Source organism: Megalobrama amblycephala, linkage group LG15 (genome assembly GCF_018812025.1).
Source record: "Megalobrama amblycephala isolate DHTTF-2021 linkage group LG15, ASM1881202v1, whole genome shotgun sequence".
In the NCBI taxonomy this organism is placed as follows: domain Eukaryota; kingdom Metazoa; phylum Chordata; class Actinopteri; order Cypriniformes; family Xenocyprididae; genus Megalobrama; species Megalobrama amblycephala.
The window spans coordinates 6,187,458-6,205,404 of NC_063058.1; the positions used below are offsets into that span (position 1 = coordinate 6,187,458).

At 37.6% G+C, this 17,947-nt stretch overlaps 1 protein-coding gene across 1 annotated transcript in view; it reads right to left on the bottom strand.

Moving 5' to 3' along the window:
- The window catches only part of kif21a (kinesin family member 21A), an 80,928-nt gene that overhangs the window by 13,458 nt on the left and 49,523 nt on the right, over positions 1–17,947 (bottom strand). Inside the window, 12 exon segments of the mRNA XM_048158334.1 lie at positions 1,355–1,529; positions 2,021–2,157; positions 3,729–3,857; positions 5,366–5,577; positions 5,813–5,867; positions 5,960–6,017; positions 6,628–6,648; positions 8,464–8,629; positions 9,015–9,116; positions 12,042–12,236; positions 13,737–13,881; positions 13,967–14,109. Coding sequence (XP_048014291.1) covers positions 1,355–1,529; positions 2,021–2,157; positions 3,729–3,857; positions 5,366–5,577; positions 5,813–5,867; positions 5,960–6,017; positions 6,628–6,648; positions 8,464–8,629; positions 9,015–9,116; positions 12,042–12,236; positions 13,737–13,881; positions 13,967–14,109 — 1,538 coding nt within the window.

The window sequence follows — 17,947 nt, forward strand, 5'->3', positions numbered from 1 at the left end:
GTTTACACACACACACACACACACACACACACAGTAGTGTTTATATTAAAGATAATAGAATATTTCAAATGTAATTATGAAATTACATAAAGTCCTACTTAAGTGGGTTAAAAAAGCTCTGTAATGTTCAGATAACTGAACTAATGGGACTGTGAGTGTCTTTCTAGCCAAAACCATTCATCACATAGTTTAGAAGATATAGTTTGATAAGTGTATTGGCTACAAAATGAATTGGCTTATATCTTCTAAGTGGTTTGACTAATTAAAATTATTTTGATTAGTTTTTTTAATTAGTGTCTATAGATGATACATGCAAAATTCCATTCGAATCAGTCAAATGGTTTAGGAGGAGATCAAGTTTTTGGCAACTCAAAACGACGGATTACATCACACTGTATTAAAGGCGCTCTAAGCGATTCTGAGCGGAGTAACTTCCTGTTGACGTTCGAAGTGTTGTCAAACAAAACAGAGGCTAGCTAGACCCTTCCTCCTACTCCTCCTGGCCCTCCCCTCTGTGCTTCCTGAAACAGTCATGAACACGCATTTAAAATGTAAGTAGCTTGCGTATTGACGCTGCTTTTCGGTTATTGGCTGGAGCATGTTTATTATGTTAAGTGGTCCAGGCTGCACCAGTTTGTTTTTATTGCAGTTTTCGGAGCTTGTGGCGACTACAGAGACCGCGTTTTTTTACAGTGTGTTCAGGGGACAGGCAGCTAGCGCATAGTGTGGAGATGTTTGCGGTAAGTGACAAAAAAAAAAATTGGGCCTAAAAACACGTCAAATCGCTTAGAGCGCCTTTAATGTTGTCCACTAAGAGGGTACCACATGATAAGGAATCAATTTTTTCCCCCCATTAGTTTCAATCAGTTTCCATCGGTTTGAATGTTTGAATCCAAATTTCACAGAACTTCATACATATAGACAAGACGACATTCAGTGTAACCATACCGAGTTCCATGAATACATCAGCCATTTATACTTTCTGGGATTCATAAATACTAATGTTCTCCACTAGAGGGAACCACATGATAAGAAATCTTTGAATGATGAATAAATGTACAGAACCAGTTCATTTGTAGTGCACTAATAATATAGTTTTATATAATTAGTTTACAAAGTGATGCTTACAGAAATGTTTTAAATGATTAAAATAATTTTTACAGGCTGAAATGATTGATTTCCTTTGGAAGTCAGTTGACCCTTTTGCTAACCTGCTTCATCAAACCAAAACTTTCATCCACATGGACCATTTATGCTTGGACCCCGATGATCACCACTAGCGGCTATATTTTAAAGAATGACATTTTTGTGCTTGTAGTTTCTGAATGCATATCTGATATGTACAGGAACTCACGTGAGTGTCCGGATGCACTTGGCCGAGTCACGGATGTCCCAGACTTTGATGTAGGATGTGGAGACTGTGAACACCAGACTGGAGCTGTAACGCACAGATACCACATTGTTGGGGTGGCCGCCTAGAGACATGATCTCCTGTCCCGTCACCAGGTTCCACACTTTACAGGTCCGGTCTGGAGAAATGAAACAGGGCCAGGTTATAAAAACTGGTTGGACCAATTTTTCAAATAAGTAATTAAAAAAAAAAATGTTAAGGAACTGGAATTATAAAATGCTTTACAATCAGTGTTGCTACTGTAACTTAAAAAAAACAAACAAAAACAAAACAGTATTTGAAATAAAGCTGAAATAAAATAAAATATTAATATTAATTGATAAACTTAAAGAAAATTAAAAATGTTGCATTTGCATCAAATTTAGGTTAAAAAACTTAAGATGTAAAAATAAAAGCTAATTCAAATTATTACTAAATACTATAATAGTATATACAATAATACAATTACACGGTTTATGATTCCTGTGCATTTGTGAATATCATTATCCAAACTAAAAATCTAAAATCATTTTACTTTTGTGAAACTGGTTGGGTGAGCACAACAAAATCTTACTAGCATAAATTCAGGCAAGAATAAACCATATAATACAGGGTGAATGGTGTTGTGACCTTTTGACCCAGTGAAGAGGAGGTCATCTGTGGAGTCAACACACAGTACAGCTTTACTGTGACCCTCGGCTATATGAACACACTGCAGAGAGCCGCCACGACTGCTCTTCGACACAGGAACAGGGTTGATCACACCTCTGATGTATGTCAAAAAACCAACAATTAGTAGATTCCTCCATCAAATCTTGTGTATTGAAAAAATTGTCTTCTATTCACACATTGCGGCAAATACAGTGCCATGAAGTACTTTCCCCCTTCCTGATTGCCAAAATAAAATAAAAAATTGAGTATATGAAATATTACTGCATATTTATCTCCACGTTTCATATAATCAAATTTTGTTTTAGACAACGGAAACCAAAGTAAACAAAGCATAATATTGAAAAAGACGTGGTGGTGAATATTTCCAAAATATTTTAATGAACCTTTTAATGGATTCCAGAAAAACTATTAAAAAACTGTTGCCATATCTAACACCAGCTAGCCTCAGTGTTTATTGATTTAACAATAAAAACACCCAAGTTTGTCATTTAGTTCTCGACATAAACAATAAATATCATGAAGAAGGCAAGTCATTTTTCATGGCACTGTATAATTTTGTATAATTTTGCCAAAATAGTTTGTGAAGCAAAGTATGACAGGGCATGTGTGCCAATGAACACTGTACAGAAATTCATCCACATGCAGTGAAATAAACATTTATGATGCAAAATCAAAATAAATACAATAAAAATCAGAAAATTAAATTAGGGTGGAGAGGCTTAAAATCCTGTGTGTGAGAAAATAACAAGAGAAAGACTAAAGCACATTAAAAGATCAAACATAATATGTATATTTGTCTGATTTGCTGATACTGAATATTGAATGCATGAATCCATTATGCTGGTCCGGCGCATCCTCCCATAACTACTGAAACCACTTTAATGAAACCACTTTTTAAACTACTGAAACCACTTTAACCACTTTTTCATACATAATTTTCACATAATACACAAACACTCACACACAGAGAAATATGTTCTTCAATTAACTTATGAAAACGCCTAATTTAACCAAAAATACTTCAGATGCAAATAATCAGAGTAGTCAGCATTTGTAAGGCAAGAACTTCTCACATCCCCTGGTATATCACTTACGAAGGTGAACAGAAGCTGTTGTGTGGTGGAAAACACATTGGCCCGGCTTTATCAACATTTAATTTTGAAAGGATAGTTTTTGTTTTCGACCACAGTTTATTTACTCCCAAGTTCTGCAGGGCAAAATTTATGACTACTTTCAAAACCAAGCCAATTCAGTATTTTGTGGCCACTTTTATGTGGACTGCTAATAACCCATTTTCTGAATTTGAAAATGCCATGTAAAAACCATTTTCTGGATTACTGTCATATATTTAAGTTGGAATTTGGACCCCCTTCTGAGTTATACACAATTTGTGAACCAGATGTTCATGTGCGTGTGAATGATAAAGCCAGTAGTGTGATTACTGCAGTCAGCGTTAAGTAGCCAGTGTTTGACATGTTGGGGTAGGAGTCAGAGAGCATGCTTCTTTTTTTAAATTTATATGTTAATCTTTCTACATTCGAATCCTGTTTGCAGTATTACTTTTCAAAGTAGATTGTCTAAAAATCCAACATAAACAGGCAGAAGCCAAAAACTTCCTAAAAATCGCAGTAGTAACTTTCTGCCACTGGGGGATGCTAGCTCTTACTGTATGATCTCTTTGGCTTTAGCCTTGTCAGCCACAGCTTGTCCCTTGTCATAAGCCTTCCTGCGAGAGAGAGGGGATGGTTCCGGTACTCTCTTTTGCCCACCTGCTGGAAGTCTGTTGCCAGAGCTGCTACTTTAAGATCCATTTGCAATGTGAAAGACAGAAACATAAAAATGAAACACAAGGACTGAAAAAGTATATAAAAAAAAAACACAAACAAAAGGTGGGAGCATGCATAATAAAGAACACAAATAAACCTGACATTGTCTGTTCTTTTAAGTTAAAAATGCTGATTAAACCCAAGAGGTGGGTTTAAAAGTTACTACTGCACTGCAAAAACTTTATTTGCTGGTTAAAAAAATGTGACAAATTTTTGCCAAATGTTAACCTTTAGTGGTAAACTTGCAACAAACTATTGGCAACAATGCAAACCTACTAGCAACCAATTCTGTGGCAAATCAGAGTAATATCTGACAGTACTGGCAAAAAGTTATTTTGAAAATATTTGCAAATACTGGTAGTTATTTTGAAAATATCTGCCACTACTGGCAAACAGTTATTTTGAAAATATCTGCCAATAATGGCAAACAGATATTTTGGGAATATTCACCAATACTGGCAAACAGATATTTTGAAAATATTCACCAATACTGGCAAACAGATATTTAGAAAATATTCACCAATACTGGCAGACAGTTATTTTGAAAATATCTGCCACAACTGGCAAACAGTTCTTTTGAAAATAGTCACAAATACTGGCAAACAGTTATTTTGAAAATATTTGCTACTACTAGAAGACAGTTATTTTGAAAATATTCGCAAATACTGGCAAACAGTTATTTTGAAAATATTCGCCAATATTGGCAAACAGATACTTTGAAAATATCTGCCACAACTGGCAAACAGTTATTTTGAAAATAGTCGCAAATACTGGCAAACAGTTATTTTGAAAATATTTGCTACTACTAGAAAACAGTTATTTTGAATATATTCACAAATACTGGCAAACAGTTATTTTGAAAATTTCTGCTACTATTGTAAAACAGTGAAGTGAAATTAGTCGTCATGTTATGAAGAAAAAAAAAAAAAAAAAAAAAAAAAAAAAAAAAAAGCAATATAATGTTTAAACTTTAAATATTTGGAATGCTTCTGAAAAAAGGATTCATTCAGGTAAAATTTGGTAATTTGTCCTATACCTTAGTCCTAGAAATTGAAAGAGAAATAATAGTGATAATAAATAACTATTTATTATAACGGTCTGAAATCTTTTTAGATAAATAGATTGTATGGCCAAGTCTGACTCTTGACTATTGACTACAGTTGTTTAGTGTTGTTAGCCACATACATGGAACAGTAATGAAAGTCAATTGAATAAAAGCGTTAGAGAAGATCATCTTTGAAGATTTTTCTAACTTTTGTCTAAACCGAAAGAGACCAGATTAGATCAGTCTTAACAGCATAGCAGGAAAAATAGTGTGACATCAAAATATCTTTCTTTAACAAGACAACATTTGGTGAAAAGAGGACATTTTGAAGTAAACATAAAGCAGGAGTAGTTAGTTCATGCATGAAGTGAGGTGGAGCAGTAAGTAAGTGAAGATTTTAATTAGCAAGGTTTGAGATTACTTTACACTTACATGCTACCCATTCTAGAGGACAATCCAGCAGGAGGGAGCATGTAGTCCCGATCTCTGACTGTATTTCCAGCAGACTCCAAATCTCCAGCTCCCTCAGATGTCTCAGCCATTGGGTGTAAAGGGATGGAGTAGTCTCTTGTTGGTGTGTCTGGGCCAGAGTCACAGTTGTTTGAGTAGAGTAACTCCATCTGAGTAGTGGTCCTTCTTCGGGCCTTTGCAATTATTGCAAAAGCAAATGGACAAGGTTAGTTAAATAAGGAACAGGACAGGCAAAGAATTGGTTGTCATCCAAAGTCACTTATTAGGTTCAGTCCCACTGAGATTAGGGGTCTTGATTATGGGCACAGTGACCATAGATCATAGATCAACCTTTTAATGGTTTGCACCTTAAAATCTCTTGGTTACCAAGCTTTGGGTAAGGTAAAATTCAGGTAATTTGTCCTATACCTTAGTCCTAGATTTAGTCTCGCCACATAACTTCATGAGGTCTGAGGCCAGGGTGCTGAATTATGGGAAAAGATATTGAGAGGTTTGCTCAATCATTGAAGCACATTAATGATAACAAATGTATTTGCTATTGACGGATTAACTTACTTTCCTTCCAGTGCAGGACTTGGGGTCGACTCGTCGCTACTGCTGTCATCTCCATTTTCTAATGAGGAAAAAGAAATGAAAGTGGATATTCAAACAACCACAATTGGGTGTCTAACTTACACCAGAAGAATTGGAAGGACTTGCAAGGTCCTTGAATTAAGGCAAAATCACGCCGACACTGTTATCTGTGATGTTTAAGAGACTTTCAAGAGTGTGGTAGTAATGAAAAGCGACTGAGGATAAATTTAGCACAGCGCTACCATGCTAGTTTCTTTAGTTGTTGTGAAAGCTGATACAAACCATTTTCTGATATCAGCTGTGACCAGAGAGAGGCTATCATCAAAGTTAGTGCAAAAAAGTTGTGGAGAAGAAGGATGAGGGAACACAAATGGTAAATCATTCAAAAAGGAGGGGGAAAAAATTAGTCGTACATGGTCTGGAAGAATCACTTGTTTTCCTGCTACTGGACTGCGATGTATGCTAATGGTAATAAGTAGTATATTGCTAGCTGGGGATTGATGGTTTATTATGGTAAGAACCGGTAGAGGAGGTGTGGACAGATGAACAGAAGCCTCATGCACCTGCGGATGGGACCGCTAGCCTGTGGTTAGTCCAAGGAGGTAGACCCATGCTCTCATTACAGATAGAGTGTGGCTACTGGTACTCACCCAAGGGCATGTTACCTAGTTCTGTTTAAATCAGGCAACAGGGGGGACAGAAAAAAAGGCAACAAAGAAATCAAAAATACATTCCCCCAGATGAAATTATATGGAATGATGGTATTCATGGATATACCACAATACAATGTGAATATGGAAAAGATATTTCAAGGGTTTCCACACATTTTAACCAACACATTTCGTGGAAAGCCTGTACATGAGGACATGGGAACACCGTACAACCTTTCATGGGGACTAATTCACTGTTATTTGATTGAGGTACAACTTTGTTATATGTAGGTCCGTTATTGTGGTATCATTTAAGGCAGAGGTGTCCAATCCTGCTCCTGAACGGCCAATGTCCTGCAGAGTTTAGCTCTAACCACAGAGCTAAACTCTTCACACTTGAACCAGCCTATCGAGATCTGCAGGACCTCTGCTAGAATCTTTCAAGCAGGAGTGTTTGAACAGGTTGGAGCTAAACTCCGCAGGACGTTGGCCCTCCAGGCGCGGGACTGGACATCCCAAATTTAAGGCATCAAAAAATGAATTCTGGTCAGATATATAATTTTGACAATCTCAGGTTGTTCTTGGGCAAAATAAGCTGCAATGTGGACCACACTTAACATTGATGCTGAGACCACAAACTCAACAGAACATAGAGTTCAGTGCTGTAGTCGAGAAAAGCTCATTCGAGTCCAAGTCCAGGCCAAGACCTGAGTGGGTAAAGTCAGAGTCAAGAATGAGACCCATGGAGGGTTGAGTCAGAGTCAAGACAGAAAACTGAAGAGGGTCAAGTTGCAAAGGGCACCCTGGCCTGCTCTTCCAGTTAACTATCAGCACCCGGGACTATGATTTGTGTTGTGTTTCAGCCATTGGCCTGTTTTATAAAATATGAAAATGAAAATGTGCATATCTCCATCACAAGATTCACACTGCTTGCACTGTCATAAATAGTGCATAAAACAACTACACATGCTTAAAGTTTCTGACAGGTTCTGGGCAATACTTAATTTGTTTGAGGGTGGTTTGCAAGAATTTTGGCTTGTGCAACTCCATGATTAGTCATCAAAGACTCGACACATCAACTAGTGGCAGAACTAATCAACTAGTTGGTGCACACCCTAGACTAGGGGTAGAAAATAGTGCTCTTGTACAACTTTTCCACTGGGGCTTGTGAGTAGCTGGAGTCAGGGCTTGCTCAAAGCTTGTTTTCCAATGACCAATGACTGATCAAGACCAGCAAGTTTTCGGGGCTAGTTTGGAAACAAGATTCAGGCCCTAGTCCATGTTTTTTTTTTGTTTTTTTGTGGAAAAGCACAGCCTGCTTCCAGATTGGGCACTGGCTCCAGAAGCATCCCCGGTGGAAAAGTGGAACTAGAGGGCTACCTTCATGCAGACTTCAGTTCCAAACCTGCTCCAACACACCTGCTTGTTATTTTCAAGTAATCCTGAAGACCTTGATTAGCTGGTTGAGGTATGTTTGATTAGAACTGGAGCTAAACTTAGGATAATAGCTCTCCAGGAGCAGGCCTGGTCACCCCTGCTCCAGAATCCACAATTGCACTTTACCTCAGATTGGAAAACAGTAACTTTATCAAATTTTTTGATTGAGTATGTGCAGAATCACACACACACAAACACACACACACACACACACACAAAAACAAAAAATAAATAAATAAAAAATAAAAAAACCTTCCGGGTTTCTTATGATTAGCAAAATCTTTCACTATGAGCATTCTGGCACACTAACAGGGCTGGGTAGTACAGCCAAGGTCTCTGTTAAGGTCTTAGGGTCTGGGGTCAAAGGGCTAACATAAGCTTCAAGAGAAATGTCCCTACCTTGCAGAGCATTCCCCAACAACGCATCCAGTTCCGGGTTAAACTCTGCCTTCTCCTTCAGCATGTGGAAGAGCAGCTGGTTTTGAGTGGCACTGTTGATCTCAGTTTGCTTGAGCCGCCCCTCCATCACCTTTATCTGAGATTCCTTCTGAGCTGCCTGTAGACCCTGAAAGCATGTGGTCAGGATGAACACCAAAGCCTGGATTCACAGACAGGGCTAAGCCTAAGTCAGGATTAGGCCTTATTTCAATTAGGGTATTTAAGTTGCTTTTATAAACATACACTAGAAAAAAAACATTACCGATGTGCATCTTGAGACAAAACAATGGCACTGACATATATTAAGATATGTCAGTACAAGTTGATTTCATTTTAAAACAGCTCAAACATGCATTTTAGTCTGGGACTAGCTTAAGCCTTGTCTGTGAAACCGAGGGCAAATGTGCTAATGTTTTCAAAATGAATGAAACTACTTATGAGAATGAAACTTTTAACATTATAGCCTGTAACAGAGAAGACCAAAGCAGATTAACAGTTTTGTGATTGGATACCTTGTTGATGGCCATGGACATGAAATGGTCCAGTAGGAATCGAGATTCAGCCAGTGTGCAGGACCCAATTACAGCTGAGATATCAACAGCATCGCCTTCTTCCTACAAATGAAAAAATGTATATAAAGTATATCATTTTTTCAAAATCCATTTACAGTATACTAGTGATATATTTTGAGTAATTGGAGTGAATTCATAGAGTTTTAAGGAAACCAGTGGTTTGAACCAAGGGTCATAAGTAAAGAGGTCTTTGTAAAATGAAAATATCCTGCAAGTAATCACTAAATGCAGACCTGCCAACCTTGGAAAATTTTTTCGAGTACCAGTGACGGGACGGGGCACAGGTTTATTTATTTTTTATTTGGTTTTTTTTTTGGGGGGGGGGGGTATTTTTTTTTTACATTTTTGAGAATACAATACACAAAGCACACACACCCATCTTCGTTAATTTTGACTGTTAAAGTTTTTTTTAATTTGACACAATTAAAAATTTCACTACACCTGCTCAAAAGCATTTTTTTAAATTCATGATTAATCTTGCATTGCATAATGTGTTCTTATACAAACTGACAACCACAAGTGAATCGCATTCTTATATTTAATATGGACTCAAAATTTTTGTTTGCAATTTCAAGAAGGCTATATTTACATACAACTAACCTGACAGTTGAGTCGTTTATACAGGTTTTGTAATGAAAACTAGTCTACAATTAAGAAACCCTTAGAAAACAGTAAACATTGAGTTTACATGTGATTCATTTAAAATACTTAATTAATTATTCCAATATCCAAATATGATACTAAATCCCACAGAAAAAAGGGTTTCTATTTGTAGCGTGCTGTCTTTGAATTATAAACAAGACAAACATTCGCTGAATAAAGGTTAGCCAATACAAACATATTTATAGAAAACAGTTGACAATGAATAGAAAGGACCAATAAGAGCAAAACGCGTCGAGTATTCAGGAATATCAAGAAGTTAGTCCGACATATAACGAGGGGTTGTGTTAACTAAAGTGTCCGTCATTTACCGAATCTTAAAAACACGGGTGGATAATTAAAAATCTTTTCTGACAAAAAATAAAATAAAATAAAAACTAACACAAGCAAGGACAAATTTTAAACCAAACACGGCAATTTTCATTTTACCTCTCTGTGTGTGCGCGCGCGTTTGTGTTTATGAGAGAGAGGGCTAGCGCAGCATTGAGACAACGGTCATTTTAAATGCATAAGTAACTAATGTGCTAGTCTTCATACAAAATAAGTAGGCTATGTAGCATAATTAGTTACTTTAGTTAGTATTAACACAATAACGCCACACATGTAGGCTATACGTTTCTGAACACTGAGAATAAATAAATAAACGCCTGTTTCTCCAGACTCGCGCTTGTCAGTCAGTCACACATCACAACATTTTCATAATCAGCGATTTCAATTTTATTTAGATTTGTTGTTCAACATTACTTGTGCATTTTATACCCGTTTACCTTAAGGAGTTAAAAGTGCGTGAGTGCGCTTTCCTCGCTTGAGAATTCAGTCAATGAGACGGCGGGAGTGAAGGAGGGATCGAGCGGGATTTTGTGTTGCTGTCGATTTGCAGTCTCTTTTTATTGATAGCACGTACGCATTTGTCAATCATCCCCGCTTGCTATTTGAGGAAATGAACCCAGCGCTGATTGGTCGAACTCTTTTGCTGGATTTGAGTACTACGCGTGCACAGAGGAGTCACCGGGTTTTTGCGTAGTATAGAGTGACAAATCGTACCAGCGTAGTTTGAGGTCAAAATGCGTACCTGGTACGCAAAATGCGTACATGTTGGCAGGTCTGTAAATGCCATCTACACTGGATGCAGTACACAGATTCACGTTCAATTTATGATGTGTTTAAGTGCTGTGCTGACAACAGGACAAATGGAAGAGTAAAAAAATGCCGATTTTGACACGTCCACGTCCTGTTTATGACTATGCTGTATGGTATTGAAGCATCCATTGTAGCACATTGCATCGCAATGCCTTGTTTGCTTTGACGTGTTCATGACCTGCTTAATACTTGAAGGTCTAAATGCAGTGAATTTTGTCTTGCACTTCTGTAACTGAAGACAAATGTCTTTTCCTATGTAACGCATCAGCCATGGTCCCACACTGGCTAAACACCCACTGGCTCCACCTGCTACAGCAGCCACGCCCCAAACTTACACTCTAGGTTGAGCTGGAACAAGACTGATAGAGTGGACCGCTCTCAATTTTTGGATGGTGCATGGGAGGCTCTATGTTTACACCTTTGGGGGGAGATGAACCCATGGATGGCATACTAATAGCGGTCAATCAACAATAAATTGTGTTAAGAGATTGTATTTTAACATAAAAAATGCCAATGAACTGATTCAGATTCATTTCAGCAAAATTCAGTGAACTTCATGGGATATTCCACCATTTTAAGTGAAGTTCCAATCCGAAGGGAGAGAACAAGTTCAGTTCAAAGGGCACTACAAACGGCAAAGGGAAGAGTGCACAGATACATCACTTCACAGAAGTGGAGAGAGCAATTTACCCACCAGCCATTGCGCTTCACTCCAGCACAAGAAATTTAAATTAAATAAAGGCGGTAAAAAATACTTGAAGCTCCAACGTTATTATTGAGGATTATTGATTGTTTGTACACAGTTGCTTGCATGTTGTTTGGAGTTACAGTGATCATGATTATGTTTAAATGAGATAAAATATACATCTAATCTAACCAAATTATATTTATTTTCATATTAAACATTGCAAAAGATAATTATCACTCATCTTAGCACTTTCAAATATAACATTTAATATTTAATTAATAATAAAGGTATATTTCTATAAGTACACAGTACGAACGTATGGTCATTTATATTATTTTTATTTATAGAAGTATATTATGTCATCACATTGTGAACTCCTCTAATATGCACACAGTGGCATGGGCGTAATGCATTTTGTCAAGTGAACCTCAACGGATATCCCATGCTCAGAGAGTAGGCAGCAGTGAGAGTTGCCTCACCTTGGCTTCCTCCATCTGCATGATGTTGGCCTGACAGTCAGAGATGCTGTCGTTGATGTAGTCGATGTTGGCCAGCAGAGACTCCAGCTCCTCATTCAGAGACTGAACATCTTTTTCTACCTCCGGTTCTTCCACCAGCAGTCTCTCTCTCTTTCTGTTTATCTTATCCCGCCGGCGCGTCAGCTCTTCACGTTGCTGTGGACAGGATTTCGAACAATGAGAAGCTAGACAAGTTTGTACAGAGCTTTTATTTTAGGAATGTAAACACAAATACATTGCAAAAAGGTTTCAAATAAAAGTTAATTAAGTATGATTCAGTGTATATATTTTTATCTACTGTATTAGCATTAAAGGGATAGTTTCCCCAAAAATGAAAATTATCCCATGATTCACTCATCCTCAAGCCATCCTAGGTGTATATGACTTTATTCTTTCAGACGAACACAGTCTGAGTTATATTAAATTAATATCCTGGCTCTTCCAAGCTTGATAGCACCTAGTGAAGGGGATATAAGATTTTAAAGCCCAAATGAGTGCATCCATCCATCATAAAATTAATTCATACTGTTCCAGGGGGTTAATAAAGGCCTTCTGAAGTGAAGTGATGGGTTTTTGTAAGAAAAATATCCATATTTAAAACTTTATAAACTATAATAACTAGCTTCTGGCACGTCATACGCATCAATTTACGGTGAAGGAGTAACCCCTGACCTGACGCATGACGTATTGACAAATGTGGAAGTGCAGAGGATAAAGCAAAACAAAACACAGGTCACAAGTTAAAAAGTCTCAAACAAGAATTTTAAAAGAGAAATGTCAGAGAATTTCGACATAAAAGAAGAGGAGCTTGAGTTTGTTGCACAGTACTGTTTGAACCACGAGAGGCGTCTAAGCTTATGATACTCCTACATCCTATGTCATGCGTCAGGTCAGGGATTACTCTTTTGGCGTAAATCGATGCGTACAGCTGTCTGCCGGAAGCTAGTTATTATAGTTTTGTCATGATAACCAGTTGTCCAACACGGACTACTGTCTCACCTCATTTGGACTTCAATTCCCATAACCCACTTCCCGGACTCATTATCCCTTCATTGCACCAGCTGTCTTGAGTTTTGTCATTAGTGTCTGTCTATTTATACTGAGTTGTTTCTGCCTTTGTTTGTGGATTGTTAATTTGTGTTACGTGCACTTTTGTATTCCTGGTTTTCTGTTGTGGTTTCCTGTTTAATGTGGACTGTTCTGTGGAGTTTGACCCTTGCCTGTTTCTGGAATACGATTTTGGATTGTCCTATTAAAAGCTGCGCTTGGATCTTACCATCTCGTCTTTGTGCATTACGTGACAAGTTTATAAAGTTTTAAATATGGATATTTTTCTTACAAAAACCCATTGCTTTGCTTCAGAAAGCCTTTATTAACCACCTGAAGCCATAAGGATTACTTTTATGATGGATGGATGTGCTTTTTTGGTCTTCGAAATCTCAAACCCTATTCACTACCATTATGAAGCTTGGAAGAGCCAGGATATATTTTAATATAACTCCGATTGTGTTAGTCTGAAAGAAGGTCATATACACCTAGGATGGCTTGATGGCGAGTGAATCATGGGACAATTTTCATTTTTGGGTAAACTATCCCTTTAAGGCAGATTTGTCATTGTAAAGTAAGTGTTTCTCAAGATACCAGGTTGATTTTTACCTTTAGAAGACGATTCATGTCAGTCTCCATATTGGAAATTGTCACACGCTGCATGATAATATCGGAGATGCGGCGTTCCAGACTCTGCCATTTTCCACGAGCCACTCGGGTGGAGTATATTCCAACAGGTCTGCGATGGTATAATCTAAAGCAAACAATTGTCAGTCACAGGCATAATGAGTTCACGTACACATATTTACAAGTGTGCACATGAGGCCTGAATAATGTACCTGGTTCCATTAGGTGCTCCTGAGCCCAAGTATGTCCGACCTGAGGGTGGTCTGTGAGAGAGGTCCTGGTTTGGCTCGTGAAGATTGACCTTTCGTGTGACCTTTCCTGATATGGGCCGCACCTGTCTTCTCAGAGCGGTTACCTGAGAGAGACAGCAGTAATCACTACAGGAAACTTTTGAAAATGCAATTATGTCTTATCTGACTGCCAAAATGAATAGTCAGATTAAAAAACTAATTAACGGATGAACAGACAAAAATATCTGCATGCCTAAATTATGGCATTAATATTTGGTACTTTTCCACTCACGTAGAAGTAAATTTATATAATATTCAAATGTACTATATGAAAGTATTTATATAATAAATATACAACCATAGTGGCCCTAAAATGAATTTAGGCATTTAAAAAGTATAAGTGCATTACAGTATATAAGTGCATCAGTGTTATTCTATATAAATAATAGTAAAATATCTATTAATATTTTGAATTAGCTATTAATTTTATAATTTTAGTTTTAATTTTAGAAATTGTGTTATGAACTTTTGTTATTTTTATTTTTAATATTCCTATTTAGCTTTAAAGGGTTAGTTACAATATCTAGTATGGGCGATTTCAAAACACTGCTTCGAAGCTTTACGAATCTTTTTTTTGAATCAGTGGTTTGGAGCACGTAAACGAAGCCTCGTTTACTGAAATCACGTGATTTTGGTGCTCCGAACCACTGATTCAAAAACAAAAGATTCGTAAAGCTTCGAAGCAGTGTTTTGAAATCGCCCATCACTAGATATTGTTGAAAAGTCGTTATTTAGTTTTTTGGTGCACAAAAAGTATTCTCGTCGCTTTATAATATTAAGGTAGAGAGACTGTACTCACATGAACTGTTTTAAATATGTTTTTAGTACCCTTCTGGATCTTGAGAGGTTCAGTGACATTGCTGGCAATAGAGGCCTCACTGAGCCATCGAATTTCATCAAAAATATCTTAATTTGCGTTTTCGAAGATGAACGAAGTTCTTACGAGTGTGGAAAGACATGAGGGTGAGTAATAAATGACATTATTTTCGTTTTTGGGTGAACCAACCCTTTAAACTTTGTTTTGGTCATTTCAGTACTACAACACACACATATACATATAATATATTATTTCAGTTAGTTGCATTTCTAATTAAAAATATGTATTATAGTGAATATTGTAGTGCATCTGTGTTATTTTAGTATTATTTATAATGTTTATTAACATTTTTAATTAGCTTTTAGTTTTGCTTTCAGTTTTAATTTTAGTTTAAGTTTTAGTAATTTTATGTGCTATTGTCATTTCTATTAGATTTTTAATATTTCTATTTAGCTATAATTTATCTCAGTTTTTGTTTTATTCATTTTAGTACTTCATCTAGGGATGTCCCCATCAAGTTCCCTTTCGAGGGAACTCAACGTAATCAGAATGTCGATGCTATCTGCTATCCAATCTCACTGGCGAAACAAAAACCAAAATTCATCAGCTTCTGAGCCTTGAGTAAGCACCCTGTGTGAATCATTTGTCTTATTTGGGAAATGGCGGTTCAGCATCGAGATGTTGTCCTCACCCATATGAGATGCTTAGGTTACTCCAAGTAGTTCTCCCCACTACAGAGAACTACTTTTCTAGTTTTCAAGATCATCAAAACTAAGTTCAATTCAACTACAAAGAAGCTCTGTAGAAAACAGTGATGTCATCATCCAGCTCAGCTCAGTTCTCGTACAATAGTTCTGGTATTGTCAAATCTATAATATTGCAAAACATTAAGTGTATAGTATATATACACTGATTAGGCATAACATTATGACCACTGACAGGTGAAGTGAATAACACTGATTATCTCTTTATCACGGCACCTGTTAGTGGGTGGGATAGATTAGGTAGCAAGTGAACATTTTGCAAAGTTGACTGGGTCATAGCATCTCCAAATCTGCAGCTCTTGTGGGGTGTTCCTGGTCTGCAGTGGTCAGTATCTATCAAAAGTGGTCCAAGGAAGAAACAGTGGTGAACCGGCGACAGGGTCATGGGTGGCCAAGGCTCATTGATGCACTTGGGGAGTGAAGGCTGGCCTGTGTGGTCCGATCCAACAGATGAGATACTGTAGCTCAAATTGCTCAAGTGCTGGTTCTGATAGAAAGGTGTCAGAATACACAGTGCATCGTAGTTTGTTGCGTATGGGGCTGCATAGCTGCAGACCAGTCAGGGTGCCTGTGCTGACCCCTGTCCACCGCCGAAAGCGCCAACAGTGGGCATGTAAGCATCAGTACTGGACCACGGAGCAATGGAAGAAGGTGGCCTGGTCTGATGAATCACGTTTTCTTTTACATCACGTGGATGGCCAGGTGCTTGTACGATGCTTACTTGGGGGAACACATGGCATCAGGATCCACTATGTGAAGAAGACAAGCCGGCAGAGGCAGTGTGATGCTTTGGGCAATGTTCTGCTGGAAAACCTTGGGTCTTCGGGTCCACGTACCACCTACCTAAGCATTGTTGTCATAGGTGGTCATGATGTTATGCCTGATTGGTGTAATTATATATATATAGATATATGGTAGATGTAGCGTCTGGATCGACACACAATTGTAAAAGTCAATCTTCACAACATGCAGACTCCATAATGTCTGCCCCCCCACTGAGAACCACCACCATTTGCTTCTCACATACTTTTCAAATACACTTGGAAGATGGTGCCTGATCAGAAAAGTACAGGCCACAAGAATCATACATTCGGCCCATAGAAATGGAATCCTTGCCAACAATTCATTGACAAATCCGTCTAAATGAATGAACATGCATTTCCCCAGTACATTTTGTGTATCAATACTGTTTGTATATTGTTCTTTTGTATATTGTATAGTGTTATGCATGTCTGATAATAGAACTGTTAGATAATGTAGCCTATCTAGGTGGTGTTTTATATCAAATAACTCCTTGTTTAATAACTCACACTTTAATTGACATCACCATCTCATAGAAAGCATTGTTATATGCATTGTTATATATTTAGTATAAATGGACACAACCTGCTAGTTTACTTCCCTCATGCAAACAAGGTCACTTTCAAACAAAGAAACTCCTGCCAGAGAATTGCACCTTTCTCATTGGTCAAGCCAAAACTCAAAGGTCTGACTAGAGGTTAAAAAGCCCCCACGCAGATCTTCTGGTCAGCGCTCGCTCTTCTGGTCTACTGCCTTTGTTCTTGCTGATTCTACTGATTGCTGGTCAACTCACCTGGCCAGCTGGCCGGCGCAGCTGTGCAGACAGGCCTCATTCACTGCAAGCCACGCACAACTTCCTCTACAACAGGGTCAACTTAACTGCGCAAGTTCAACGTCATTTCTTCATTCAATGCAGAAGATATAGATTACAACTTCAGCACCATCGGACTGATCCATCAAGAATTTCTCCCAAGACTGCATATCTGGACGCTCCTCAACAGCTAAGGCATTTGCAAGTATCGTACATTTAAACACTAAATGGCGATTTAGTATTAAGTTGTTAACCCCTCTGTTAACCCCCTTCATAGCTCCATTCCCCTGTTATGCTACGGTTTAATTTCATTTCCACTCTCTCATTTCCTATGTATACGTGATTTGTATGTCTGTGTGTGTTTAGTCTAGCTATGCATTCGTGATTTAGTTAAATAAAACTTTGTGCACATTCTTGCGATTCTGATCTGCTTATAAACCAATGCATTATTTTTCTGTGGCCATGGAAAATATTCTTTCTGAAGAGTTGATGGACTATCAATACTGAGTGTTTGCTGGCTGAACAGATTAATTGATTGTAATATTAATTCAGCTACAACAAGTTAATTCGATTAACTGATTCAAATATTTATAATTAGTTATAATGAGTTTACATTGTAAACAGACTGTGTTGTCAGGAATATGGGACTGCTGACACAAACATCTTGTATTTTATATATACAATAAGCAGAATAATTGCAACAAAAAGAA